General features: G+C 34.6%; 2 protein-coding genes and 1 long non-coding RNA gene across 18 annotated transcripts in view; 1 reads left to right on the forward strand and 2 right to left on the reverse strand.

Moving 5' to 3' along the window:
• Positions 1–27,778, forward strand: part of by (focal adhesion protein tensin) — a 687,936-nt gene that overhangs the window by 289,922 nt on the left and 370,236 nt on the right. For 9 of the 16 annotated variants that reach the window (XM_074176604.1, XM_074176595.1, XM_074176594.1 and 6 more), the window contains one exon: positions 25,106–25,453. The exons of 4 other annotated variants lie outside the window; for them this stretch is intronic. In XM_074176604.1, coding sequence (XP_074032705.1) covers positions 25,106–25,453 — 348 coding nt within the window. Of the gene's footprint in view, positions 1–7,850; positions 8,186–25,105; positions 25,454–27,778 lie in introns of all 16 variants that reach the window. 3 more of the 16 variants (XM_074176609.1, XM_074176610.1, XM_074176600.1) reach the window with 2 other exon arrangements.
• Positions 2,390–3,253, reverse strand: LOC141482793 (uncharacterized). Its single transcript, XM_074176617.1, has 2 exons — positions 2,733–3,253; positions 2,390–2,673 (listed from the first exon to the last, which is right to left on the reverse strand). Exons 1-2 carry the CDS (start codon positions 2,901–2,903, stop codon positions 2,419–2,421), a joined length of 426 nt encoding a protein of 141 aa, XP_074032718.1. The 5' UTR covers positions 2,904–3,253; the 3' UTR covers positions 2,390–2,418.
• LOC141482794 (uncharacterized) lies at positions 5,662–6,762 on the reverse strand. The gene is made up of 3 exons (XR_012465726.1): positions 6,594–6,762; positions 6,436–6,528; positions 5,662–6,134 (listed from the first exon to the last, which is right to left on the reverse strand). It is a non-coding gene; the product is annotated as an uncharacterized lncRNA (long non-coding RNA).

Raw genomic sequence — 27,778 nt, forward strand, 5'->3', positions numbered from 1 at the left:
ATAGGTGTAGGTTTAATCTGGCAAACATTATGGATTTGAAGATGAAAATGGAAGGAGCTGTAAGAATTTTCTTCTCTATGAAGATAGGTCGACAGCTGTCCCTGTAGCTTATGTTATAGATAAGTCTTACTATTCTTTTCTGGGCTAGAAATTTTCGAGAGAAATCTTTAGCCATACCCCAGACAAGTATGTTCATGCTCATATGAGAGTAGGCCATAGCATAGTAGATGCTGAGCAGGCCGGATTCAAACTTGGTTTCAGTTGCTTATGGGCGTAGTAACCTTTATTCATTTTAGAGCAAGTGTGATCGACTTGCTTTTCCCAGTTTAAGTGAGAGTCTAGGTAGGTACCTAAGAATTTCACTTCAAAAGAGCTTTCGATATCATTTATGATCGGATTTACTGGGTTATCTCTACTAAAGTGAAACTTCAACGATACAGACTTGTTCGTGTTTAAAATAAGTTTGTTTTTTTGACACCATGCACTGAATATATCGATTATGATGTCTGATTTGCTGATGAGTTGTTCAACATTATTTCCAGAAACAGTTATGGTAGTATCATCAGCAAACATTGTTAGGTGAGCATCTTCTATATTTTGGGGTAGGTCATTGATATATAAGAGGAACAGTAGTGGACCTAGTACCTAGCCTTGAGGTACGCCAAGTTCAACGTTTTTGGCCGTAGAGGATGTCCCGTTACACTTGACTATCATATTTCTCTCACTCATAAAAGATAAGACCCAATTTCTAATATTACCCGGAAGACCTATGTCTTGAAGTTTACGGCTAAGAAACTCGGTACACACCATATCAAAGGCTTTGGATAAGTCAAAAAATAAAGATAGAACACACTTGTTTTTGTTTATTTCATCATGTATGTGGCTTAGTAAGTGATACGAAGCTGTCTCGATAGATTTGTTTCTCCGAAATCCGTGTTGTGAATCAGACAGTATATTATTATATTCCAAATAATTCGTTATTCTGACTGCAATTACTTTTTCGAAAAGTTTGGAAATTGAACTCAGGAGTGAAATTTGTCTATAGTTCTCAATGTTCTTTGGACTTCCTTTTTTATGCCCAGGAATGATAATAGCTTTTTTTAGAGCCTCCGGAAAATAGCCCTGTATAACAGATTGATTCATGAGGAACGTTAATGGTTTAATAATAGCAAATATTATTTTCTTCAGGGTAATTACAGATAGTTCGTCATATCCAGCAGATTTTTTGTTTTTCATTCCATCAAGAGTACTGACTATTTCATAGTCGGTAATAGGAAGAGAAATAAACAGTTCCGTTGGATTACATGCCTTAGAGGCAGTACATGGAAGAGACAAATTTTGGCCAAAATGATTTGATGCCGCATTAACAGCTGCTTTGGAAAAGTATTCAACAAATAGATTTGAAACAGCATGAGGATCCGTTACTAAGTCATTGTCCCTAAGTAAAGAAATTTGAGTATCTGATTTACCATTCTTCCTTCCAAGTTCATGATTTATTATGTTCCACGTTTCTTTGGTTTTATTTTCAGAATAGCAAATTCTGGTATTAAAAAACCTTTTTTTTGCTGATTTTACATTTTGTTTGTGATTTCTCAATCTCAATTTATATCCTTCGAGCAAATGAGGCTCAGTTTCCTCAGAGTTTGAGACTATCCAGAATATTTCCCTTAGATTCCTTCCTTCCTCAATAATATCATTAGATATCCAACACTTGCGTGCCCTTTTGATGGAAATCTTTTTGTATGGACGGGATACATCAAAGTGCCAGAGTAGTGTATTGAAAAAATGTTCAAATGCTTCATATATTGGCAAATGATAAATTTGACTCCAGTCCTCATTCAGTAACCTGTACTGAAGTTCATCAATATTTGAATGATGTCATTGACGCCTCATTAACGAGGAATTATTGCAATTGGAGTGAGTGGTATTATTTTGTACTCGATACATCAATATGTGAGCTAAGTGGTCAGCTATATTAGGCTGCATTAACTTGATATCGTAGCTAGATTGAGGGAGATTAGTAACTATATAATATAGACAAGTTGAACTAGTGTGTGCATATTGGTTTGTGAAAATTCTAGTTGCTCCTAGGAAATTGTTATCTAACTTATAAGAATCAAAGATATCAAAAAGAAACCTGGTATTAAATCATTTTTCAGACAATCTTTATTGAAGTCTCCACAGACAACTAAGAAGTTACAACGGTCAGTAGCTAGTTTTATAGCTTAGCAGTAAAACACTTAGTAAAAATATTTATTTCTGACCGGGATATTATAAGCTTATATCGTCATAGTTACGCTATCAATAAAGAGGGTCATAACTCCCTTGGGACATTATAGATTTTATAATTCCCTCTACCTTTCACAAGTAAAAATAAATAGAAATGAAAACTGAACCATATTTTATTTATTCACGTCATTACAAATAATAAATGTACAATTTTGAAATTACCTTATGCAATAAATGAATATCATTAGGAGCGTCCTTTAGGAATCTGATAACATCTTTAGGAGATAAAACAGCAGACTTTTTCGGCTTATAACTCTTACTCTTCCGTATCAAAAAAGCCTGTAGTTCATTGAACTTGGTGATATCTCGTTTCTCATGTATAGTCACCATCGATTTTAGCATTGACCATTTAGTCCATAAAGAATTCGGACTATACGTTTCTGACTGAAACGAATAAACACAATTACTACCAAATCTACCGAAAAACATAGAAAATTCCTTACCAGTTCTTGAAAATATGCCAGAAATACAGTTTCAGTGGCATCTTTTGGCATAACATTTTTTCGTGTCAGCCAGTCCAGATATATCTTGTATTCTTTTTGGTATACGGCTTCACTTTTCGATGGAATTAATGATTCTCTTGCTTGTTCAGCTTTTTTCAAAATTTCCTCCATTATATTTGGGGTAGAAAACACGTTTTCACCGCAAACACAGCTTGATAACAAAGTTCTGTTTATAAACAAGTAACATAGCAACAACCTAGCAATAAGAAAACTCTACTATAATCAACGGTACCTGATTCAAATATACCGGGAAGGTAATGAATTGGTACATTTTTCCGTTTCAAAAATGAACAAAATTTTATTGAAATCGGTCAGAAATAAAATTATCTATGTACCACGGGAATTAATGAGCCTTAATAACCTCAGGCAATTGCTGTCCCTCGGGCCAGAGGCCCTCGGGACGCAAACTTTGCCATCGGTAATTAAGGCCCTCCTAATTCCCTTGATACATAAATAACTATAATTTTGCCACTTGGTGGCCTATAAACCGAGACAATGCCAATTTTATAATTATTTACTTTATAATAAATTGCAGTCATTTCAATTTCACATTCAATTGAGAGGTCTTTGATAGGTTCAATTTCGGTAACTTTTTGACTCGACTTGGTTAAAATCAGAGTTCCCCCACGTATGTGATTTTTTCTAGAGAATATAGTTTCTATTGTATAGTTACCAAAATAATTTTTGTTTTTTGCATAGTCTTCCTTCGCCCAATGTTCAGATACACACAACACATCTATGTCTTCAGCCTTCACAAATAACTCAATTGAGATATAATTGTTTAAAAAACCTTCGACGTTCACATGGCAAAACTTAATGGGACAAATGTTAGTTGAATCGTGGATCACACAATCTTCTATCTGCACAGAAGCTGGCTGGGGTATGAAAAATTATCATGACTTGGCCCTGTACTGGTTCCTGAGTCGCCACTTTGGAGTTCATTAACTAGAGATATTGACTGATTTTGGTTAGGATATGGTAAATCGGTATTATCAGTAGGGTTGTCAGCTATATCTTCACACAACATTCCTTGGTGATTCAATGGGGTTGATCTTGGGGGTGGTTTTTGATTTTTTTGTTTTAATTGATGGATATCAGTAACGTTGCCATAACCGAAGTCAAAGTGAGTTCTGATATGATGAACTATAGCTTTGCACAAAAACCACTTTGCCGAATTGTTGAGTGAATATCCGTCAGAATTATAGTTGAACCTTTTAATTACTCCATTGCATTCTATAATACTATTTGGTATTTTAGATTCACATAGTTTCGTTTTTAGCTTCAAGTTACTATTATACATGTGTTCATTGATGTTTCTCATATCATATCTGAATGGTTCCGTAATAACAATGAGTTGTGGTGCAGTTACATTATTGAGAAATATATTGGTCAGGTTTTTCAAGTTGGAAGCATAATTTGAAGACCACAGTATGACAATATCATTTTCACCACCTTTTTTAATAATTTCGATGGCTGTGTTTATCAACTCTCTCTCATTACAGTGGGGTTTTGAGATGGACTGGGCGGAAAACTGTCCTTTAGCTTGTCTGACTAGAAACTCTGCCATTTTTCTTCCGTTAGTAGCCGATATTAGGGTAATATTTGTTTTTTTATTTGTTGTGATTTCCTTGGAACCTTTCTTGTTGACCATTGGTAAATTTGTGTTTATAATATATAAATCACAATTTGTTTGAGCCGATATATCCTTTAAATTTTTCCTATTTACACCACTGAAATATTCAAGTGACAAATCCGTTGATATAGAGATGTCTTTGTGGTGGATTTTTTTATCAGCTGTTTGTGTATATACATTTTTTGATGGTAGCTGGTATCTCTTAATTTCTTGTTGTAGTTCGAATATTATGAATATTTTAATGTTTAATGTTTGTGTTTTTACTACTTGTGTGAGGCCAGATAAATATGTCGTAAACCATGAATGTGCCTTATTTCTAAATCCGTAATGGTAAAGCTTTCGCAGCAGTATCTCATGATTCACACAGTCAAAAGCTTTCGATGAATCACAAAACACAGCCGTCGCAACTTCCCCATCATTGATTCCAGTATATTTCATATAAAAGTGAAAAAATTGCATCATTTGTGTTCTTATTGCACTGAAATCCAAACTGTTTGATGCTCAATATAACACACGCCTGCAAAAGTCAAACATTCTTATCTTATCGAGTCTTTCGATGATCTTGGCTAACGTAGGAATGAGTGAAATGGGCCTAAAATTCCTAGGAGAGCTCACTTCACCACCTTTATAGATCGCTATGACAATTGATGTTTTGAGAAACTGTGGAAATATGCCTTCTTTGAAGGATCCATTTATCAGTGATACTAGATGGTTCAGAACATTATCTGGAAGATTTTCAAAGATCCTAACAGAAATGTCATCAAATCCTGTTGTGGTTTTATTTTTAATTGTATGTAACGTTTCTTTCAATTCATCAATACCCACATAGCAATAGATATTCCAAGTATATTTCATGAATATACATTTAAGGATATTGTATTATGCTCTGAATATGCCATGGATATATATATATATATATATATATATATATATATATATATATATATATATATATATATATATATATATATATATATATATATATATATCTTCTGGAGAATATTCCCTGGAAGTGCTCCTGGCGAAACTTTGATATATTTTAAGAATATTCCTTGGGAATATTCTTGGAATATCTCATAATATTCTTAGAATATGTAAGGTATATTCTATTAAGAATATTCCAGGAATAGAACCCGAGGAATATTCATAAACAAATATATTTTAAAAACAATATACACTGAAATATTTGACGTTTCAACCAATATTAAAAATATTCCAGGAATAGAACCCGAGGAATATTCATAAACAAATATATTTTAAAAACAATATACACTGAAATATTTGACGTTTCAACCAATATTAAAAATAAAAAATCTAATTCAAAATATTTATTCACTGAATAGAATATTCCTGAATACTGTCATATTACAAATATTAGAAATGTATTCAAATTAGGATGTTCCCACTCTCAAACAAATGTATACCAAAAAATATACTAAAATAACAAATCTGTGAATTCATCAGCACTAATTAAAAAATAATAAATATATCATTTCATTGAAAAAGAAAAAATGTATTACATCAAGAAATAGGTTAGGTTAGGTTTCTCACTTACAAAAATAAACCCACAAATGAAGTATTTAAAATGAGTGGTATGATGGGTTCTTCAATGAATTTCACTTACTTAAAGTTATCCAAACTTTGCTCACCAGAATAGTTTTCCTTATATTTGTCCAACAATGCATCAGCCAGTGTTTCAATAGTAATATCTGGAACAAAATGTACATTAACGTTCATTATCACTATTTGAAAGTGGCACAATAAAACTGGAATAAAAATCAAATAGATATTTTTCACATAGGTTACTCATGAACATTTACAACATTTTATGACTTGTTGAGCAACTTGCATTGTCTTGTTGAAAAGTACTCATTACGTTTTCAGTTCCTTGGCGCACCTGCCTGTACCAGGTACCACTCTGTTTCCTTTTGGGCAAATTGATACTATCTTGAAAACGAGTGATAAAAATTATGAAAACAAATGATACAAAAGAATGTGTCATTCACTTACTTTTCTCTATTGAAGATATACAACTGAAATCACTCTAGTTCAAACATGTACTTAGTCAAACCAACAAATCCCACACACCAACTCTCCTCGAACCTAAAATGATGTATAGTAGGTTAATCATCATGACTTTACTATCGATACTTTTGCAATTTACTTACTTTTTTTAAAGACTGAATATATGCAACTCTCCTGTTTGAAGATCCAAAATCAAACTATTCGCTGTACTGCAAATTGGACAACCCCAAATTATAAATGGTACACTGAACGTGACAGAATTATACTTTGATAATGACACCAACACACCATGCATTACACACGCGAACCTGCCACGTCAACCGCCATGTTGAATCAAATGTCGAATTTAACGCAAAGGTACCAAGCATGGGACAGCCGCTTTCACAGAGCTTATTCGACTGTCACGCGCTAAACTTCAATTGACCAATGAGAAACGTTTACTCCGTTTCTTCACTTCCCCATTTCTCTGTTTCCAGGATTTTTCGCTTTGTAATTGAATAATTTCAAATACAAAAAGACAAATAGGATGAGAATTAACCAATTTATTGATGCAATTGGTTCATTTATTGGCCAATTCAGATTTTTTTGTCGTTTCCAACAGTTGCTGTTGGAGCAATTCATCCAGAATCTTCGCGTTGAGTTCAAAAACTGGTTAACACTATCAGGGTTATATACATTAGGTTATGCATTCGATTAAGATTTTCAAATATTTTTGTTTTTAATAATATTGAATTATTTGAATACGTTATTATATAAGATATTATAAGATATTCGATCGACAATATTCTTAGAATATTCAAGGGAGAATAATCCATTTATAGACATTCTACGCACATTCTTTCGGGAATAATCCTGCCATATTCATTCAAGCATATTCTATGAATATTCTAAAGGCATGTATATATTCCAAGAATATATTCTATGAATATTTGGAATATATACGTTCGTTTTATGATATACAGGGAATATTCCATGAATATTTGGTGCTGTGTGGGTATTAGTGTCATACAAGATTAGGTTTTCATTAACATTGAAATTTGCTAGATTTATTAGTGGATCATAAGCTACGGGTATATTTTTTGTCAATTCATCTGCAACTGAAGTATAATACTCATTTAATGTGTTCGGATTCAACTCCAAATCTACTTTCTTATTAGTAATTATTTTGGTTGTTAACGATCGTTTCAATAATATCTAACTTCCTAAAATATTACGTTAACACCATTCCGTAATGTTGAAACGATGGAAATGAACATTCTGTGAAACCGTTAAAAAGTGGCGATCCTTGTACCCGGCATTCAATAGTACAATTTGCATTCGTTTTATCATAAACAAAATACACCTGTTCAGACGGTAGTTGTCACACCGAATCGCTATATCATGCTACTACGTTGTTACAGCAAATTTCATACTAATAAACATTGAATCCACAAAAAGGTTAAGCAAACATCCCAGATAAAAATGACGAAATCGTCCAACGTATCTCTATACTTTAATCCCAACATAAGGTTCACACCGTACTTGAATAAATAAAGATGGCGAAGTGATACGGGATCTTTCGACAAAAGAAGCTGCGTGGAGAGGTGTTAATTGGAGGACTAGACAAAAGTGTTTGAAGTGTGGTGAGAAAGTTGAGTGTTCCATGATGGTCAACGCTCCTGTCAAAAAAAGTGAACGGAAGGTGTCGAAGAAGAATAAAGAAATGTCAAAGCAAGAGTTGGAACTCGTCAAGAAGGTAATAGGTTATCCGTTGCTAAGTCTATTTATGAATTCTCAAGGTTTTTTCTACGATTAACAATTTTGCGGTGAATATATGTATGCATTCCGCCAACTGAATGTTTGAAATTTTTATAGCCTGAACAATCATAACAAAATCGAAACTGCAATCATGTTTTCTTCTGCTTGTTTCCACCTTCATCTCTTTCATCCACAAAATAACATTTATTATCACGGGACTTGTTATAAAATATGAGGTGGTCAAAAAAAAAACCAAAACGTTATCAAAAGTTTAGAATAGAAAAGAAATTTGTTTATACTGAACAACAAACAGAATGGTTTCCACTTACATGATGCATATAGTATTCATTGAGTACCATTGATAAAGTTAAAATCGATATGAAATATAACGATATAAAACTGATATCCTTCCTTTCATTTTCATGTTTCAATAATTATCGGAGAATATACAGGGTGTTCCTTAAAGACATGCTAATATTTGAGGAGGTAATTCTTAGACCCATTTTAAGGAAAAAACGTCCTATGGACGTATGTCCTAAACGCCTTAACTTTTGAGATACAGGGTGGCAAAGTTTTCAAAAATAATCAGTTTTTTAATAATAACTGAGATAATTTTGTAGACATCTTTGGCATATTTGGTACATATGTTCCATGCCTCAAGGCGCATTTTCTGATGTACAATTTTCTCAATTTTCTCTGCCAGTGGCGTACGTACGAGTTTTGAAATGTATATTTTTGGCGAAAAAAATACTACGCCACTGCTTTATCTTGAATTGAAAATTATTTTCATAATTTCCAAACATTTTTGAGCACATTTGATTTGCTGGGTTTTCTTTGTCCGACGCATGGTTTTCGCTCAAAAAATTAAAAATCGCTTTACTCAAGGATAAATTCCTTAAAAATCTGATGCGGTATCGTGCATCGACTGAAAGCAAACTAAGAGATCAGATTTGTTGGAAAATAATTGAGGATCTAAAAGGTATTTGTTTGTTGTCAGATGCACTGTTCTCAATTAAAATTACGTCATAACGCAGCATCGCTTAATAATTTTTGAAAACATAAATTTAGTTATTCTGGAATAAATGACGTGTAGCAGAATTTATTGACTGCACCTCTTGGAAATATGGAGTTTGTCGATATGTGATTTCTTTTAAAGATTAAAAATAGAAAAAACAGCGTACCCACCATAGCAATAAAAAACGAATTCTCTGTATGTACAAATATGTACAAACGTCAGTAGCTAATATTGATGTTGGTTTAAAGTAAGGTGTTGGTGTTAAAAACTGTCACAGCGCGTTTTGATTGATTTTGAAGTGTTATTGAAGTTATTTTGGTAGTCCGCTGTTTTTCTGAATATCAGTAAATATGGTAAATTATACGAATGCGGAAATGGCGCAAATTCATTACGTATATGGCCTTGCCGATGGTAATGCAACAGAAGCCAGGCGCATTTATCAGGAAAGATATCCTAATCGTGCCTTACCAGATAGCCGAACCTTTTCAAATATTCATCGTCGACTTGGGGAAACTGGTAGTTTCAAGAAAGGGACTCCGGAAGGTAGACCTCGTGTAGTAAGAACTCCTGGATATTTTTCTCGGAATGCCATTCAAAATTTCCATAACAATCATGTGTAAATTTTCGGTTAATGTATGGGCAGGAATTATAGGTGATCATCTAATAGGCCTATTTTTTCTACCAGGACGCCTTGATGGTCGTTCTTATTTACACTTTCTCGAAGAAGACTTACCTGGGTTATTGGAAGATGTGCCACTTGCGTTAAGGAATCGAATATGGTACATGCACGATGGCGCCCCTGCTCATTTCAGTGTAATTGTCCGAAAACATTTAAATACAATCTATCCTAATCGTTGGATAGGTCGCGGAGGACCTCAGCAATGGCCAGCAAGATCCCCCGATCTCAACAGTTTAGATTTTTTTTATGGGGTCACCTTAAAACTCTTCTGTATAAAACTTCCGTTAATACTTCAGAAGATTTAAGAGAGCGAATAGTTGCCTCGTGTGAAACTATACGAAATACGCCGGGAATATTTGAACGGGTGCGTAATTCCATGCGTAGAAGGGCGGAAGCATGCATACTAAGTGCAGGTGGCCACTTCCAACAATTTTTATAATCAGTTTTGGTATTATTACCAATTAACAAATTTGTGCTATTCGTTTAGACTTACTGTCACAAAATAAAATCAAACTCGTTTTTGTGAAAAATTTATTTTTTTGCAGATTATGTTTTCAAATATTATTAGGGAATTGGAAATGCGTTATGAAGCAATTTTCAGATTCTCATCCATTTTAGAATTGATCTAATTTCTTAATTTGCTTTCTGTCGATTTTTATTTTTTTGAGTGAAAATCATGCGTCGGACAAAGAAATACCAGGAGATCAAATTTTCTCAAAAATGAATGAGGATTTTAAAAATGATTTTATTTTGAAAAGAAAGCATTGGCGTAGTACTTTTTCCCCAAATATATTCAATGCGAAACCCGTAGGGATGCCACTGTTTGAAAAAATACAAATTTGTGTACATCATAAAATGTGCCTTGAGGCATGGAACATATGTACCAAATATGCCAAATATGTCTACAAAATTATCTCAGTTACTATTAAAAAACTGATTATTTTTGAAAACTTTGCCATCCTGTAAATCAAAAGTTAAGGCGTTTAGGACATACGTCCATAGGAAGTTTTTTTCTTAAAATGGGTCTAAGAATCACCTCCTTAAATATTAGCATGTGTTCAAGGAACACCCTGTATAGGAATACATTCAGACTTGCTGAAGAAATTAACTTCAAAAATAGAATTGAAAACTCACACAATAAAATGAAAGAAAGTAGATCTATCATGAATGCTTTGAGAAATAGTACCAAAAAGAGCAGAGATATGGAAATATCAATCAGTGTGGTTGATATAAACGAATTCTACTGTTCGATTGGACAGAAGCTCAGTCAGAATATTGTGGTACCATATGACCCACATATTAATTTAGAAAATGTTGCAATCAATGAATCTCTTCAATTGGATGATACGAATATTGATGAACTGTTTGGAGATTTTGGTGGTATAAGGGATCAATCGACATCTGGTTATGATGAAATTCCAATCAAAATAATTGAAAATTTCCAATAGAAGCGCTCATAACTCTTGTAGTCTAGTTCACATAAACTTTTTTTGTAACATTTTTCAGCCCTGTCCAAAAATTACGACCATGGTGTCATTAGATTCGTATCTTTGCCTAGAAAGTTTAAGGAAAGGTCCGAAAACGCGCCGATAAAAATTACAAAAGTTATAAACAATTAAGTGAAAAAAAATGGGGCTTTAGTTTTTTCTTAATAGGTATCTCGGAAAATTTTAAAAATTTTGCAAAATTGAAAAAAGATCAATGAATTTGCATAAAAAAAGTCCCGACTCCCGAAACTGTATCTCGATTATTTATAATTTTTACAGAGCCCTGAAAATAGAGCCAAAAGCGGGTAGTCTGGCTTCCGCGCGCCTTTCGTCACTCTGACATAAAAACAAAAATAAATATTTAAACATATTAAATGTGAATATTAAGGAATGAAAAAATTCATGTAATGTTGGGATACATCAATAAACAATAATCCGTAGTCAAAAAATTTTTATCCCAATTTTAACGTTAAAAATTGAGCGAATACGGAAAAGCACAAGAGTCCTGGCAGAGATATTTGAATATGAACAACTCCAAGATTGTAGACTATTTCGTCGGTCAATTAAAATCCACTATGAAGTGCACACCCTGTGGACACTCATCAGTAACCTTTGATTCTTTCTGGGATTTATCCCTTCCCATACCACAAGGATCTGGCCAAGTGGTTTGTCACATTGCTTAGATTCTTTCACAAGAGAGGAAACTCTGGATGGAGATGAAAAACCAATGTGTTCGAGGTGCAAGCAAAGGAGAAAATGTACAAAGTCCTTATCAATCTATAAGTTTCCCCGTATTTTAGTAATTCATTTGAAAAGATTCTCTCCGACGGAAAGGTTCAGAGGCAAATTGAATGTTTCCATTGACTTTTCTTCAGATGGATTAGATATGAGCAGTTATGCAGCAGACAATGTGGCTCCTTGTCGTTATAATCTATATGCACTTTCAAATCACAGTGGGACTACTTACAACGGACATTACACAGCATATTGCAGACACCCGTATAGTGGCACGTGACATGAATACAACGATTCACACGTGTTCCCAATTTCGCCAAAATCACTTGTGAGCATTGAGGCATATGTCCTCTTTTATGAACAGGAGGGAACGAAGCAGCACCTTTGATGTGATTTTTTTTTCTTTCCTTTTTTTATAATCTCAGTTCTTTGAATTGATTTGTATTTCATGATTGTTCCAAGTTTAGGTTGTCAATGCCGTATAAATTATTTCATTGAAAAAAAAATATATGAATTTGTTAGAACACTCCTGATGAAGCTATTCCATAGCGAAACACGCGTTGTGGTTTTTCAAACCGCTTAGTGGATGTCTCACAATAAACTGTCATCGAATGAAGTCGTCAAAATAAATATATCCTGAAAGGAGTTCCCTTTTTGAATAAAATAGTGATAACTCATTGAGTTAATAATAATAGTCGTAGGATTATAAAAGAGAAATGTCTGAAACTATTATTCTAAAGAATTAACTTGCTCAGATAGGGAATTGATCCGATTTCACGAATGTCAAAAATCATAAACCTCATCATTGTTTCCTTATAAGTAACCCAAAAACAGAAATGCTTGAATTTTGAAATTTTCAGAACAAGGTCAACTTTCAATTCAACGTTCTTTTTAATAACCATCAATGGGTATGACTGTGCTCATTTCACGGACCAAAAATGTATAAAATTAGCAACGCACAAATTGAAATTAATTACCTTCATTAGATAATTGTCTATTCACACACTCCAATTCTGACAGAACTCGTCATCTTATGTAATAACATGATGAAATATACAGTTTGATATTCCTATTGAAGATGATAACTTGGTGATCGAAACACGTTTCGAGATGTTGAAGTAACGGTTTGGTGGAAAAAACTGCAGTAATATTCATTACTACAGTGCTTCACAAGTATTTCTGAGAATTTTAGTATAGTTAAAGTGTTTTCTATAATCGGTTTACCGATTCAGTAAGCCAAGTCAAGTAATACAGAAATTGACTGCACTTTACAATATTTTTTATTGTCATCTATGATAGTTGACTCTATTTTTCTACCATTTTTAATATCCGTCGTATTGAGGATTCGCCAAATAAAAAGTTCTGCATAAAAATAACCAAAACATACCTTCCTCGATTTTTACTTTCAGTTTTTTTTTTATATTTTATCATACTATCGATGGAATTGCATATAAAATTTAAATAAATCATATTAACGTAGTGTTAGAGGTTACATTAGGCCAGTTTCCGTCATCATATTCTCTCAAACGAAGTGTGATTGATGCTAATGAGAGTAAATTGGTGTTTACATGTAATCCACTCCCGTAGAGGTTCGTTATTAAACAGCTGTTTTCGATTCTAATAAGTACCGAATTGAATCGAAGCTGCTGAATTATGTATGAGGATTGAAAGTATAATTTCATACGACTTCGAGATGGCCATTGTTTTATAACTTCGCGTGATTGACAATTCCACCCCTTGAATATAATTTGTGAATAATTTATCACTCAATCACGATATTTTTCAGGACAATATTTCATTCAAAAGTCAACGTCAGAAATTGGTCTTTTTTCATTGCGCTATAGTGGTGTCCAGTGTTATATGAAATTTAAAATAGATACATGAATTTTGTAGAGAAAATATTTCTTCAAAAAGTACTTAGTTTTCTAGTTATCCTTGAAATACAGAGGAAAGTGGTAACGATTCGAAGTTTTTCGGGAAGTGCCTATTAAGATCCAGATTGAACATCCCAAAACACATATACAGGGTGTTTCAAATTCAATGCTCACCATTGGGATATCAAAAACTAAGGGAAATACGAAGATACTTAAATTGGGTCAAAGTTGCACGAGTGTGAAGGCAGCCACGAATTTCTAGCCATGGGTTTGTAGCGTGAGTCTACTGCACACGGCGTCAGCGGCATCCAAAATGTGTTGTAAATTGGAGAACAGCTACGACTATTTCCAATGATTAATGAAAATTCACTGCAGAATGTTCTTCGAGAAATGATTATTGATTCATTATATTGATGAGAGGATCTGACCTGTATCTCATAATATTTTGCCAGGCAGAAAACCTATTTTCACACAACCGTACATGCTTTGAAAATAAACTTCAATAAATCCATCAGAATATTCGTGGATGGGGATTTTTCACATGATTACATTACTATGAAAGGTGCTGAATGAGACCTATATCTCAGAATATTTTGCCGGGCAGAAAAACTACCCCCACACACCCTTTTATGTTTTCAAAATTAAATTCAATAACTCCATCAAAATATTAGAGCATGGGGATTTTTTTGCATAATAACATACTATGAGAGGTGCTGAATGAGACCTGTGTCTCAAAATATTTTGCCGGGCAGAAAAACCACCCCCACAAACCCTTTTATGTTTTCTAAATTAAATTCAATAATTCCATTAAAATATTCGTGGATGGGGATTTTTTTGCATAACTACATACTATGAGAGGTGTTGAATGAGACCTATATCTCAAAATATTTTGCAGGGCAGAAACGCAACCCCCACGCACCCTTATTTCTTTCAAAACTAAATTCAATAACTCCATCAAAATATGGAGGACCTATATCCCAAAATATTTTGCCTGGCAGAAAAACTACCCCCACACACCCTTATATGTTTTCTAAATTAAATTCAATAACTCCATTGAAATATTCGTGGATGGGGATTTTTTTGCATGAGATTGTTGGGTGTGTGGGGGTAGTTTTTCTGCACGGCAAAATATTTTGAGATATACGTCTTATTCAGCACCTTTCATACTGATGTAATCATGCCAAAAAATCCCCATTCACGAATATTTTAATGTTGTTATTGAATTTAGTTTTGAAAACAAATAAGGGTGCGTGGGGGTTGCGTTTCTGCCCGGCAAAATATTTTGAGATACAGGTCTCATTCAGCACCTCTCATAGTATGTAATTATGCAAAAAAATTCCCATACACGAATATTTTAATGGAGTTATTGAATTTAATTTAGAAAACATAAAAGGGTGTGTGGGGGGCGTTTTTCTGCCCGGCAAAATATTTTGAGATATAGGTCTCATTCAGCACCTCTCATAGTATGTAATTATGCAAAAAAAATCCCCATTCACGAATATTTTAATGGAGTTATTGAATTTAATTTAGATAACATAAAAGGGTGTGTGGGGGTCGTTTTTCTACCCGGCAAAATATTTTGAGATATAGGTCTCATTCAGCACCTCTCATAGTATGTAATTATGCAAAAAAATCCCTATCCATGAATATTTTGATGGAGTTATTGAATTTAGTTTTGAAAACAAATAAGGGTGTGTGGGGGTGGTTTTTCTGCCCGGCAAAATATTTTGAGATATAGGTCTCATTCAGCACCTTTCATAGTAGTGTAATCATGCCAAAAAATCCCCATTCACGAATATTTTTATGGAGTTATTGAATTTAATATAGAAAACATATAAGGGTTTGTGGGGGTAGTTTTTCTGCCCGGCAAAATATTTTGAGATATAGGTCTCATTCAGCACCTCTCATAGTATGTAATTATGTAAAAAAATCCCTATCCGTGAATATTTTGATGGAGTTATTGAATTTAGTTTTGAAAACAAATAAGGGTGTGTGGGGGTGGTTTTTCCGCCCGGCAAAATATTTTGAGATATAGGTCTCATTTAGCACCTTTCATAGTAATGTAATCATGCCAAAAAATCCCCATTCACGAATATTTTTATGGAGTTATTGAATTTAATATAGAAAACATATAAGGGTTTGTGGGGGTAGTTTTTCTGCCCGGCAAAATATTTTGAGGTATATGTCTCATTCAGTACCTCTCATAGTATGTAATTATGAGAAAAAAATCCCCATCCACGAATATTGTGATGGAGTTATTGAATTTAATTTTGAAAACATAAAAGGGTGTGTGGGGGTAGTTTTTCTGCTCATCGAAATATTTTGAGATATAGGTCTCATTCAGCACCTCTCATAGTATGTAATTATGCAAAAATATCCCCACCCACGAATATTTTGATGGAGTTATTGAATTTAATTTTGAAAACATAAAAGGGTGTGTGGGGGTAGTTTTTCTGCCCGACAAAATATTTTGAGACATAGGTCTCATTCAGTACCTCTCATAGTATGTAATTATGCAAAAAAAAATCCTCATTCACGAATATTTTTATGGAGTTATTGAATTTAACTTTGAAAAAATTTAAGGGTGTGTGTGGGTTGCGTTTCTGCCCGACAAAATATTTCAACATACGGGACTCATTAAGAAAAGAATCCTCATCTATAAAATATTTGAAGAAATTATGGATTTTTCTTTAAAAATTATTATATAGGGAGTGGGGGTTGATTTTATCCGCGACAAAATATTTCAACATAGGGGTTTTGTTCTGTATGCTTCAATGAATATATTCGAAGAAAAAAATTCCCACTCACGTATGATGTGAAGGAATTATGGATTTTTCTTTGCGGTCATTGGGTAAAGTCATTGCTGGCCACGAAATGGATACTCATTTTGGGAGCCGCTGATAATGGAGTCTCGCGCGACGCTTCGACAAATCCATGGCTAGAACTCGTGGCTGCTTTCACACTGATCAAAGTTGCCCATTTATATGAGTAACAATACGCTGTTGAGAAAGTTCCAAAATTCCGAGTATATCCGGAAAAATCAGAAATTTAGGAAAATGGTTATTTTTTTCTAGCTTTGTTTTTCGAAGAATTCAAAAATGAATTGCACTTCAACATCGCCACTTTTTCGAATGAAGGAAAAGAGATATGATACAAATCTATTACAAATAATACGATAGAAACAGTTTTAGGACATCTGAAATGTATTTAAACTTGTATAGACGACAACCACATCGAACTATATTCAAGTTATTGGATCAAAATCTCACCAAGTTTGGTTCGTTGGAATCTTGTCGGGTATTTCCATGTCATGATTTCGCAAGAAATTAACAATATCTGCAAGTTTTGTGTTATTGTTTGGTATTGTAGTCAATAACCGAGAATGATACGAAGCGTTATCCATAACAATAACCGAGTTTGGAGGAATATTTGGGAGAAGCTGCTCACTGAACCAGGTTTCGAATAAAGCCGCAGTCATATCTTCGTGGTAATCAGCAGACGAATCTTTTATATTTTTGGCCGACAGAAGAAAAGCGTTAGCTACGAAACCACTTTCATTCCCGGCATGCAAAATTATAACACGTTTTCCCCTTGAAGAAGGTGTGTTCAAAGCACAATACTTGGTTTCGTCTACCCAGCGATATTTGACAACATCATGGGTGTCAAACCAAGTTTCGTCGAGGTAGATTGTATTTCCGCTGGATTCTCGGTAGCTTTTCATTAGCCCCGAACATTCTTGTCGGAGTTGAACAATGCGTGTCGATTCCATTATGACCATCCAATTGTTCAATTTTTCATATTTGAAACCACAAGACAATAAGACACCTCGTAGAGTCTCTAAAGATTTGTAGTTGTAATCGGGATAGTCGAGTAATTTATACCAAATCATTTCCAAGGTTGGTACTTCATTTTTTTGGTATATACTATAAATTGTTCGCCGAATCACATCTTTTGTAGCACCATCAACTTCGGTGACTGTGATGATCAATAGCATCCCCTATTTTGATGATTCGAAGAACTGTCGAACGAGATAGTTTCGTTAACTCGCATATTCTATTCACAATAACATTCTGTGAAGTGTGACAGTTTTCCTTCTTCAAGCATTCATGAATATTTAAAATTACTCGCTGAGCTTCAACATGTAAGTCCGGATCCCTGTCGATTGACACAGATTCCTCACACGTAATGTTATCATTTTTTTTCAAAAGGTCTCCAGAAAGCTATATTGATGAAAGTACCCAAAAACACTAAAATTTTCACAAAAATCTGTTTGAACGATGAAATTGGAACCTCTGGTGTAAAAGTTGAAAACTTTTTCTAGAGATCAAATACCCTAACACCAAACTGCGTTTCGCGCGTTTCGCTAACAAGGTTAGCATCTTCAGGAGAAGCAAATTGATACTGAATCTGAAGACAATGGTTAGCTGTTTATGTACCTAAAGTTTTTTGGTCCGATGTGGACTTTGTTTGTTAAATGATGATTATTCTAATTGAGTTTTCGGTAATTAATTAGTGGAACCACTACCTGCAAATTAATTCGTCCGCTTTTTAATCTGTTGCTGACAAATAAATGTGTAGGTAGTGGTTCCACTATTTAACTACCGAAAAATCAATTAGGCTTATCATCAATTACAAACAAAGTCCGTATCGGACCAAAAAACTTTAGGTATACCGGGTGTCCCACATTTTATGTGACAGGCAATATCTGGTTTGTTGAAGGAGATACCCAAAAATGTTTCATACAAAAGTTTTAGGAGTTCATGAGAGCTATATTTTGATATAATTTTTAAATATACAGGGTGTTTGGTATAGGTGCTACAGACCAAAATTCCATTTTTTAAAATAGAACGCCCTGTATATCATTACATATTCAGATGCTACGTTAAATTCTGATATCATTTCATGTTTGGTTTTTGAAATCGGTTAAGGCGTTGTTGAGTTATTGCTTAAAATGTGAAATCTTGAGAACGACTATTATTTTTAAAAATATCTCATACAATTATTCTCTCTGCATCAGATCACATGAAAATTAGTCAAAATTTTGGGTGTTCGAAGTAATGGTTTCAATTTTGAGTCGTGGAATTCAGTCAGGAATCATTTTGAATATGAAACAATTGCGAAATTGAAAGAGGTGTATTCGAAAACAAATCTTTAATTAATAACAATGTAAATAATATAACTTGATAAATCATTTCATAAGAATGGTAGGTACCTAGAAATAAGTCATAAAAATTGTTCAAAGTGATGCCCATTAGATATTATACAGGCTTCGAAACGTCGAATCACTTCTCTCGTACAAGTCGCTCTTATAATATCAGGCGTAATATCACTGCACGCTAGTCGAAATTTCATTTTCAGATCATCCACATTCAAAGGGGGAGTAGTGAAAACAATATATTTTAGATAACCCCATAGGAAAACATCAAGCGGTGATAAATCTGGGGAACGAGCCGGCCACCGAATTGGACCCTTATTACCAATCCATCTATTTGGGTACGTTCTATCCAGATATTCAGTAACAACTTGTGAATTGTGAGGAGGAGCACCATCTTGTTGCCACCAAATTCCTTGTCGTTCTGCTATGGGAATATCTTCCATCAACTGGATCAAATCATTCTCTGGAAAATGTAAATATCGCAATCCATTGAGATTTTCATTGAAAAAGTAAGGTCCTATGATGCGGCCATTGAACAATCCACACCATACATTAATACCCCAAGTAGTTTGAAAATTACTTTCGCGGACTCAGTGGGGATTTTCTTGAGACCAATAGTGACTGTTATGTCGATTCACAACTCCATTATTGTGGAATCGCGATTCATCGCTCCACAAAATTTGACTGAATATGTTAGGACTTTCATGTAATATTACTTGATGAGTACAAGCAATGAATTCAAGTCGTCGTTCAAACTCCGTGGGTTTCAAACCTTGTACCAACTGAATTTTGAATGGGTGGTATTTATTTTCTTTCAGAATTCTCTGTACATTAGATATACTCACACCGACTTCTTCTGCAAGAGTACGGATAGAAACATGTGGATGAATAATAATATAAGCCAACACATTGATCTCTAAATCTTCAGTTCTAACAGATCTCGTATGATGACGATGCTTTATAGTAGAAGGAAATGACCCAGTTCGCAATTTTTCTACAACTCTCGAAAAAGTCATTCGTGACGGAATGGGTCTGTCTGGAAAACGTTCTTGGTATAGACGTTGTGCTTGACGGCAGTTTTTCTGACATTCCCCCCTGTCACATAAAATGTGGGACACCCGGTATAAACAGCTAACTATTGTCTTTAGATTCAGTATCAATTTGCTTCTCCTGAAGATGCTCACCTTGTTAGAGAAACGCGCGTCGAGTGCAAAAATATCTGTTTGGTGTTAGAGCAATAGATCTATAGAAAAAGTTTTCAAAAATTGGTTTGCAAAACCACTCACTCCACGAACACACGGCTCTGATAAAGAAATGTTGTGAAACGGACAAAAAATTAGTATTTAGCCAGTCCAGCTAGCCGAGCTTACACTACATTTGATAGCACGTTTACTAACTATCTGGGCGACTGTGGCCATAGGCAAAAAATGTTTATGACTGTACTCTTATTTTCATTGCCGTTCCAATTGGGAATGGATAGACTATATGTTCATTACAATCCCAAAACAATAAAATAACTGTTATAAAACAAAAAAAAACAAACGGAAAATTAATTATCATATTGGCAATGCATTCGTATATTCACTCTAGAAACCAAAAAAATCTCAGTTTTATATCCAAGTACTAACGTTTTTTATAATTATGATAGTTCATTTAACCAATCCAAAAACATTCAGAAATACAATATAGACAATACGGAAAAATTGATGTTTCATTACGCACAAATATATTGTAATGCCGTCAGTCGGATCGATTCACAAATATTTGTTATTGTATTAGTGATCAACAGCAGTTTTCTATTTTTAGAATATCGGAAATGTTTTTCATTTTTAATGAAAAATCAATTATTTTGTTGTGAAGAAAATTCAAAACATACAGAACAGTTTCACCGCAGTAATTCACATTAAAGTAACATTAGTTGCCTAGATTTTCGATAACCGTATATTTTTTTTGTTTTTGGAAGATTATGATATCCAAAGAAACAACTTGTTTCGACAAACAGTGACCTTTGAGAAAATACTGAAATTAATTATTCATGAAATAACATTTCATAATACAGTGACAATTCCAAATGCTCACAAAACTCAATATTGACGACCATAAAACGTTGCCTAAGCCTCAGTTAGTCTCGGTGGTTTATTAGAGTAATTGACCGGAAAATTTTCTGACTCCGGGGCAAATTGGTTGCGATAGTATTTTTATGGGGTTTATCAAAAGGTCTGTTAAGCTAGAAACGTGAGATACCGTTTTGCGTTAAGACCGTCTAAGTAGGACATAAAATTTAATACCAAGAAATATTATAGACCAACAAGTTCATGAAGAATACGCTGTCTGTTCAGAAAACAAGGTGAATTTTCATTTTTCTCAGGAAATATTGATTTGTTCATCAATTTCTATTTTGTACAATTCAAGGTAGGTCCTCTCAGACCTCAGATATTATAAATTTGACCCAGTCTCGGTCACAAGATTCTTTTTTTGGAACTTCTGTTGAAGGGCACCAAAAATTATGATCCAGGGCTCATTCGATTTGGAATGACCTCCAGCAACTTTTTGAAAAATTTCAAGAGGGGTTCGAAAAAAATTCCAAAAGTTATAAACAATTTAGTAAAAAAGAGGGTGGTTTGGTATTTTGCAAATATTTCGAACTAAATTTTGAAAAATGCGAGTTGATTACTCTTTCAACTCCGAATAATATTTCCGAATTCATTTTGAAATTGGCTCCTGGCATAAGAATTTTGGAAAAGTCTAAATGGAGTCTTCTGGGTGCTCCTCTCTCTAAAGATTCACTTCCAGAACATCTTCGAGAGAAACGGGAATCACTCAAATTGCTGACCACCAGATTGAATGAACTTCCAAAACACGTTGCATTTTTTCTTTTGAAAAATTGTTTGGCGATTCCAAAACTCATGTACGCCCTCAGATGTTCCCCCACTTGGTCAAGTCAGTTAGAGCTTGACGAATTTGATAATTCACTCCGCCACACGACGGAATATGTTACAAACAAACATTTCAATAATGATTAATGGCTCCAAGCAACTCTTCCTGTAAACCTTGGCGGATTAGGGCTACGTTCGGCTTCTTCCTTAGCTTTACCAGCGTTTCTGTCATCAGTCAATAGTGATTCCGATCTTATCGATTCCATCCTTCCTTCCATATTTATCAATATCAAAGACGTTTTTTATTCTGAAGGTGAATCACTTTGGCATGCTGCAAGTAATATTGCTCCTCCTACAGATAAAATGAAAATACAAAGGGTATGGGACCAACCTCTTCTGAACATTATAACTGATAAACTTCTGGAATCTACAAGTGTATACGATAAGGCTCGTCTGAAAGCAGCAATGATCAAGGAATCGGGTGCTTGGCTGAATGCTTTACCTGTTGCATCTCTTGGAACACTACTAGACGACGAATCTTTCAGAAGAGCGGTAGGATTTAGGATGGGTTCATCTATTTGTGTTTCTCATACTTGTGTTTGCGGTAGTATGGTTGATGAGAAAGGTACACATGGTTTGAGTTGCAGGAGAAGTGCAGGGCGTACATCTCGACCTCACCAAGTGAACGACATATTGAAACGAGCTATGTTGTCAGCGGATGTTCCTGCAATTCTGGAACACTTAGGTACCAGTCGAGATGATGGTAAACGACCAGATGGTATGTCTCTCATACCATGGAAATACGGTAAACCTGTGGTATGGGACTTTACCTGCGTCGACACGGTCGCGGCTTCCCATCTAGCCGCCGAAAGTTCCAAGTCTGCTGGAACTGCAGCATTGTCTGGCGAGAAATTGAAAAAGAAAAAATACCAAAATCTTGGAAACAACTATCTGTTTCATCCAGTAGCGGTTGAAACTTTTGGTGTTTATGGCCCGGAGTCTCTGTTATTCGTTCATGAACTCGGAAGGAGAATAGGCCAAGCAACGAAAGATCACCGTTCTACCTCTTTTTTAATAGAAATAATTAGTATTGCTATTCAATGTGGCAATGCTGCTTCAGAACTTGGAACTATTCCTCCTTCACATAATTTTGATGAGATCATGCATTGCCCTGATTTCAGTACGGAACTGAAACCTCTTCGAAACCAGCCGAGATATGTGAATATTCATCAGTCTCCTTTCAAGGTTAATTCACAAGTGATTGATCCACCTTCTTCTTTTTCAGTGCGGTCAGTGGACTCAGGTCATTCTTGCCCCCAAAAAATGAGTTGCAGTCCTCGTGAAACTGGTACTCTTTCAGTGGAAGAGCTTCTTGAAGCAAGAGCCGAATCGATCCCTCTACGAAACCCTTCTCCACTTGGAAGGATCGATCGCAGCTTGAGAAATGGTTCTTATGGAGATTCTGTGAAACATGTTCTTCCTTACGAATCAGTAGAGAGTTGTCCTGAAAATCTAGAGAAGAAAATTGGATTGGATAATTTAGGAGACACTTGCTAGATGAATAGCATTTTACAAGTGTTGTTCATGATGAAGAATTTCAAGAACGAAGTTTTAATGATGAACGAGAACGAGAATGTTTCCTACTTATTCATCAAACTCAAACAACTGTTCATGCAGCTACAGTTTCGTAAGAAGGTATCATCTTTCCCTCCAACCGATTTCCTGGAGTCTTTGAAGTCCACTAGATACTCGTTAGGACAACAAGAAGATTGTTCTGAATTCTTGGGGTTCTTGTTGAATACTCTTCGTGAGCAAAACAATAGCAAAATCAATACTCCTGACCGCTCTGGACTGAATGATTCCGTACAACTCATCTCGTCTTGTGTTTGTTAATCTTTTGCTGGAAAAATCTTCACTGGTTTACTTTGTGGTAAATGTTCAAGAAGTATCGAAAACTTATGTGAATTTCTGGAACTTCATCTAGCTTTTCTTAATACGACTAATAACCAGTCCGTGCAAAGCTTATTGTTAAATCATCTGAAAATGGAATTTTTAACAGGTGATGATCGACTGTATTGTCAAACATGCGCCAAACTAACTGACTGTTATAAGGAAACAAGTATAGCTGAGGCTCCAGTCAATCTAATAATAACACTGATGATTTTCAAACAAGACTCAACCTCTAACGGAAGCAAGAAACTCTTTGGAAGATTCGAAATAGATGAACATTTCAACCTAGCAGACCACTGTTATAATATTCATGCAGTCATTGTTCTCTGTGGTTCTGGCGTTGAATTTGGTCATTATTACGCCTTGGTCAAAGAAGAAACGGACTGGTTTAAGTTTGACGATAGTCGTGTCACGAAGTGTTCTGGCGATGCATTGAATTTATTGGAGCCTCTGGAGACACCCTACATTTTGTTTTATAAGAGAGAGGACATTGTTAGATCAAGATCTTCAGATGATGTGGTGCTGCAGGTTTTTCCGGGTTTTCCTGCAGCTGAAAAAGCAAATGCGCTACTGGAATCAATGAAGTCGCCTCGGAGCGCCAATTAATTTATATTGTTGTTTCTATTTTATTTTTATCGTTGTTTTAATAAAAAGATAAAATTTCGGAAAATATTAAAGATATATGAAAATTGAAAAGAGGTCATCAAAGAGGAGGAAATTTCCCAAAAAAAAGTCGCACCTCTTGCCTCCCGGATATACTTTAGTTAATCAACTGATTTTCACAAGTTTTAAATTTACATAAAACCTCTGATAATTTCACAGGTCTGCAAAAAAATCTTTTAAAAAAATAGTATGTAGTTTTTTGCGCTGATTTCGAAAATAACATTTGTTTTAATCTATCACATAAAGTTTGCCTACAAAATAAGGATGATATAATTGAAAAAGTACAAAAAAACAAGGAATTGTGGATTTATTTTCATTATTTTAACATGAAGTAAAAGCAAAAATCACAATGCTACATAGCTAAACTATAATGTTTTCTTTAAATATTATATGCTACGATGGATTTTTTTTTGTATTTTGAGTTGGTGGACATTCTGAAATGAATATTCCTATCAAATATCTTCTACTTCAACCCTGTTTGCAGGAGGCTGCCCTCAGATATAGCGATACCAGCTGGCGCATTTTCAACCAAAACCGACAGAAAGTACCAGAAGACGAAAATCTCGATACCAAAGACATCTCCGAGACCAACAATGATAGAGACATCCCATCAAACGGTGGCAATGCTCCTGAATCAGATGTTGTCACAGCAAAACAGAACGGAACGAAACCAAAACTCAAAGAAAACAGAAACAATGTCGATGACGGCGAATCCACTTCAAGTGGAAATGTTTACGAGAAAATAAAGAGACCCGAATCGAGGCAGTTGGTCCAAATCGAAAAAATGGAGGTTACATATGAGAAGGTTAAGAGTCCAATGGAAGTTGACTTGGTAAGAATCATTCAAAAAATACTAACGCTGTGACTAGATGCAACTAACCAAGGTAGTGGTCTAACACTAACAATTAAATGCTTCAGATTTCTCTAACACCACCTACTAACACAGGAACTATCACGTCAACGTCATCAATATCATGAGCAACGACCACAGAATTATTTTCATAACTTCGAAACTGACTGTATATTATTCTGCAAAGTAGAATAGTTCATCTAGTTGAAAAACCTGGAGATTTCTGCTGATGAGACAAAATCACGAATGGGGCTCTATCTGCATAAAAAGTTTCAAAAGGATTCGCTTTTATTTTGAGTTTCCTGTTCTTTGTATTGAAAGTTTAGGTTAGAATTTGGCGATCTTCCCGCAATTGTGTTTCATAATCATCTTCAAAATGCATGACATAAAAAAATTGTAGGTACATGAGAACGATAATTATGATGGTGTGGAGCATTGAAATTTTTTCAGCAATAACTCATCAATCATTATCGCTCGCTATAATGGTGTTCTTTTATAGAAGTTTTCCAATAATAACTAGGTTTTCTTTGCTACCGGTAATGGGATTTTACCATAAACGCACAAATGAATGAGTTACTCACATCACGCACAGGAAATTATCGTAAAGAAACCACCTCGTCAAAATAAGGTTGTTTAGATCAGTCGTACAGTGAAAATCGATATAACGAGCTGTTTACTTTGAATTATTTCAGTGTTGAGACAAGTTATTGTAAATAAATAGTACGTTGTAACTAAATTGGCATATGAAAAAAAAATACAATTCGGCACCTAATGTTTCTTATGAAATATTGCTGCATCATTTGAAAAAAATGGTTTGACTTTCTACTTTACCTTTGCTATTGAAAAAAAATGAAATATTATTTTAACAAGTTATACAGGGTGTTCCTTAAACACATGCTAATATTTAAAGAGGTAATTCTTAAACCCATTTTAAGGAAAAAACGTCCTATGGACGTATGTCCTAAACGCCTTAACTTTTGAGATACAGGGTGGCAAAGTTTTCAAAAATAATCAGTTTTTCAATAATAACTGAGATAATGTTGTAGACATCTTTGGCATATTTGGTACATATGTTCCATGCCTCAAGGCGCATTTTCTGATGTACAATTTTCTTAATTTTTTCTGGCAGTGGCATACGTACGAGTTTTGAAATGTATATTTTTGGCGAAAAAAATACTACGCCACTGCTTTATTTTGAATTAAAAATCATTTTTAAAATCTCCATACATTTTTGAGCACATTTGATTTGCTGGGTTTTTTTTGTCCGACGCAGGTTTTTCGCTCAAAAAATTAAAAATCGCTTTACTTAAGGATAAATTCCTTAAAAATCTGATGCTGTATCGTGCATCGACTGAAAGCAAACTAAGAGATCAGATTTGTTGCAAAATAATTGAGGATCTAAAAGGTATTTGTTTGTTGTCAGATGCACTGTTCTCAATTAACGCAGCACCGCTTAATAATTTTTGAAAACATAAATTTAGTTTTCCTGGAATAAATGACGTGTAGCAGAATTTATTTACTGCACCTCTTGGAAATATGGAGTTTGTCGATATGTGAGTTTTTTTTAAAGATTAAAAGCAGAAAAAACAGCGTAGTCACCATAGCATTAAAAAACGGATTCTTTGTATGTACAAACGTCAGTAGTTAATATTGATGTTGGTTTAAAGTAAGGTGTTGGTGTTAAAAACTGTCACAGCGCGTTTTGATGATTTTGAAGTGTTATTGAAGTTATTTTGGTAGTCCGCTTTTTTCTGAATATCAGTAAATATGGTAAATTATACGAATGCGGAAATGGCGCAAATGCATTACGTATATGGCCTTGCCGATGGTAATGCAACAGAAGCCAGGCGCATTTATCAGGAAAGATATCCTAATCGTGCCTTACCAGATAGCCGAACCTTTTCAAATATTCATCGTTGACTTGGGGAAACTGGTAGTTTCAAGAAAGGGACTCCGGAAGGTAGACCTCGTGTAGTGAGAACTCCTGAAATTGAGGAAGCGGTGCTGCAAGAAATTGAGGAACATCCTGAGACGAGTACGAGGAAGATCGCTAGAAATCTGGATATTTGTCATCAAATTGTTTGGCATATTTTGGTTGATTTTCTGTCATAAACATACCATATTTCAAGAGTGCAGGCATTACTCCCCAGAGATTTTCCACAGCGTGTGAACTTCAGTCAGTGGTATCTACAAAGTATTGCACTAAATCCGCAGTTTGAGACACAAATTTTGTTCACAGAGGAAGCAAATTTTTCTCGGAATGCCATTCAAAATTTCCATAACAATCATGTGTGGGCTGATGAAAAT

The sequence above is a fragment of the Leptinotarsa decemlineata genome, unplaced genomic scaffold (genome assembly GCF_025532065.1).
Source record: "Leptinotarsa decemlineata unplaced genomic scaffold, Ldec_3_MD MMD2_tig00001973_RagTag_RagTag, whole genome shotgun sequence".
Classification (NCBI taxonomy): domain Eukaryota; kingdom Metazoa; phylum Arthropoda; class Insecta; order Coleoptera; family Chrysomelidae; genus Leptinotarsa; species Leptinotarsa decemlineata.

What these genes read in the sequence shown, in the direction of transcription:
- LOC141482793 (XM_074176617.1), bottom strand. Translation starts at nt 2,903, where the DNA reads ATGGAGGAAATTTTGAAAAAAGCTGAACAAGCAAGAGAATCATTAATT. An exon ending in TGGCATATTTTCAAGAACTG is followed by an intron (nt 2,674 to 2,732) that starts GTAAGGAATTTT and finishes TATTCGTTTCAG; the next exon opens with TCAGAAACGTATAGTCCGAA.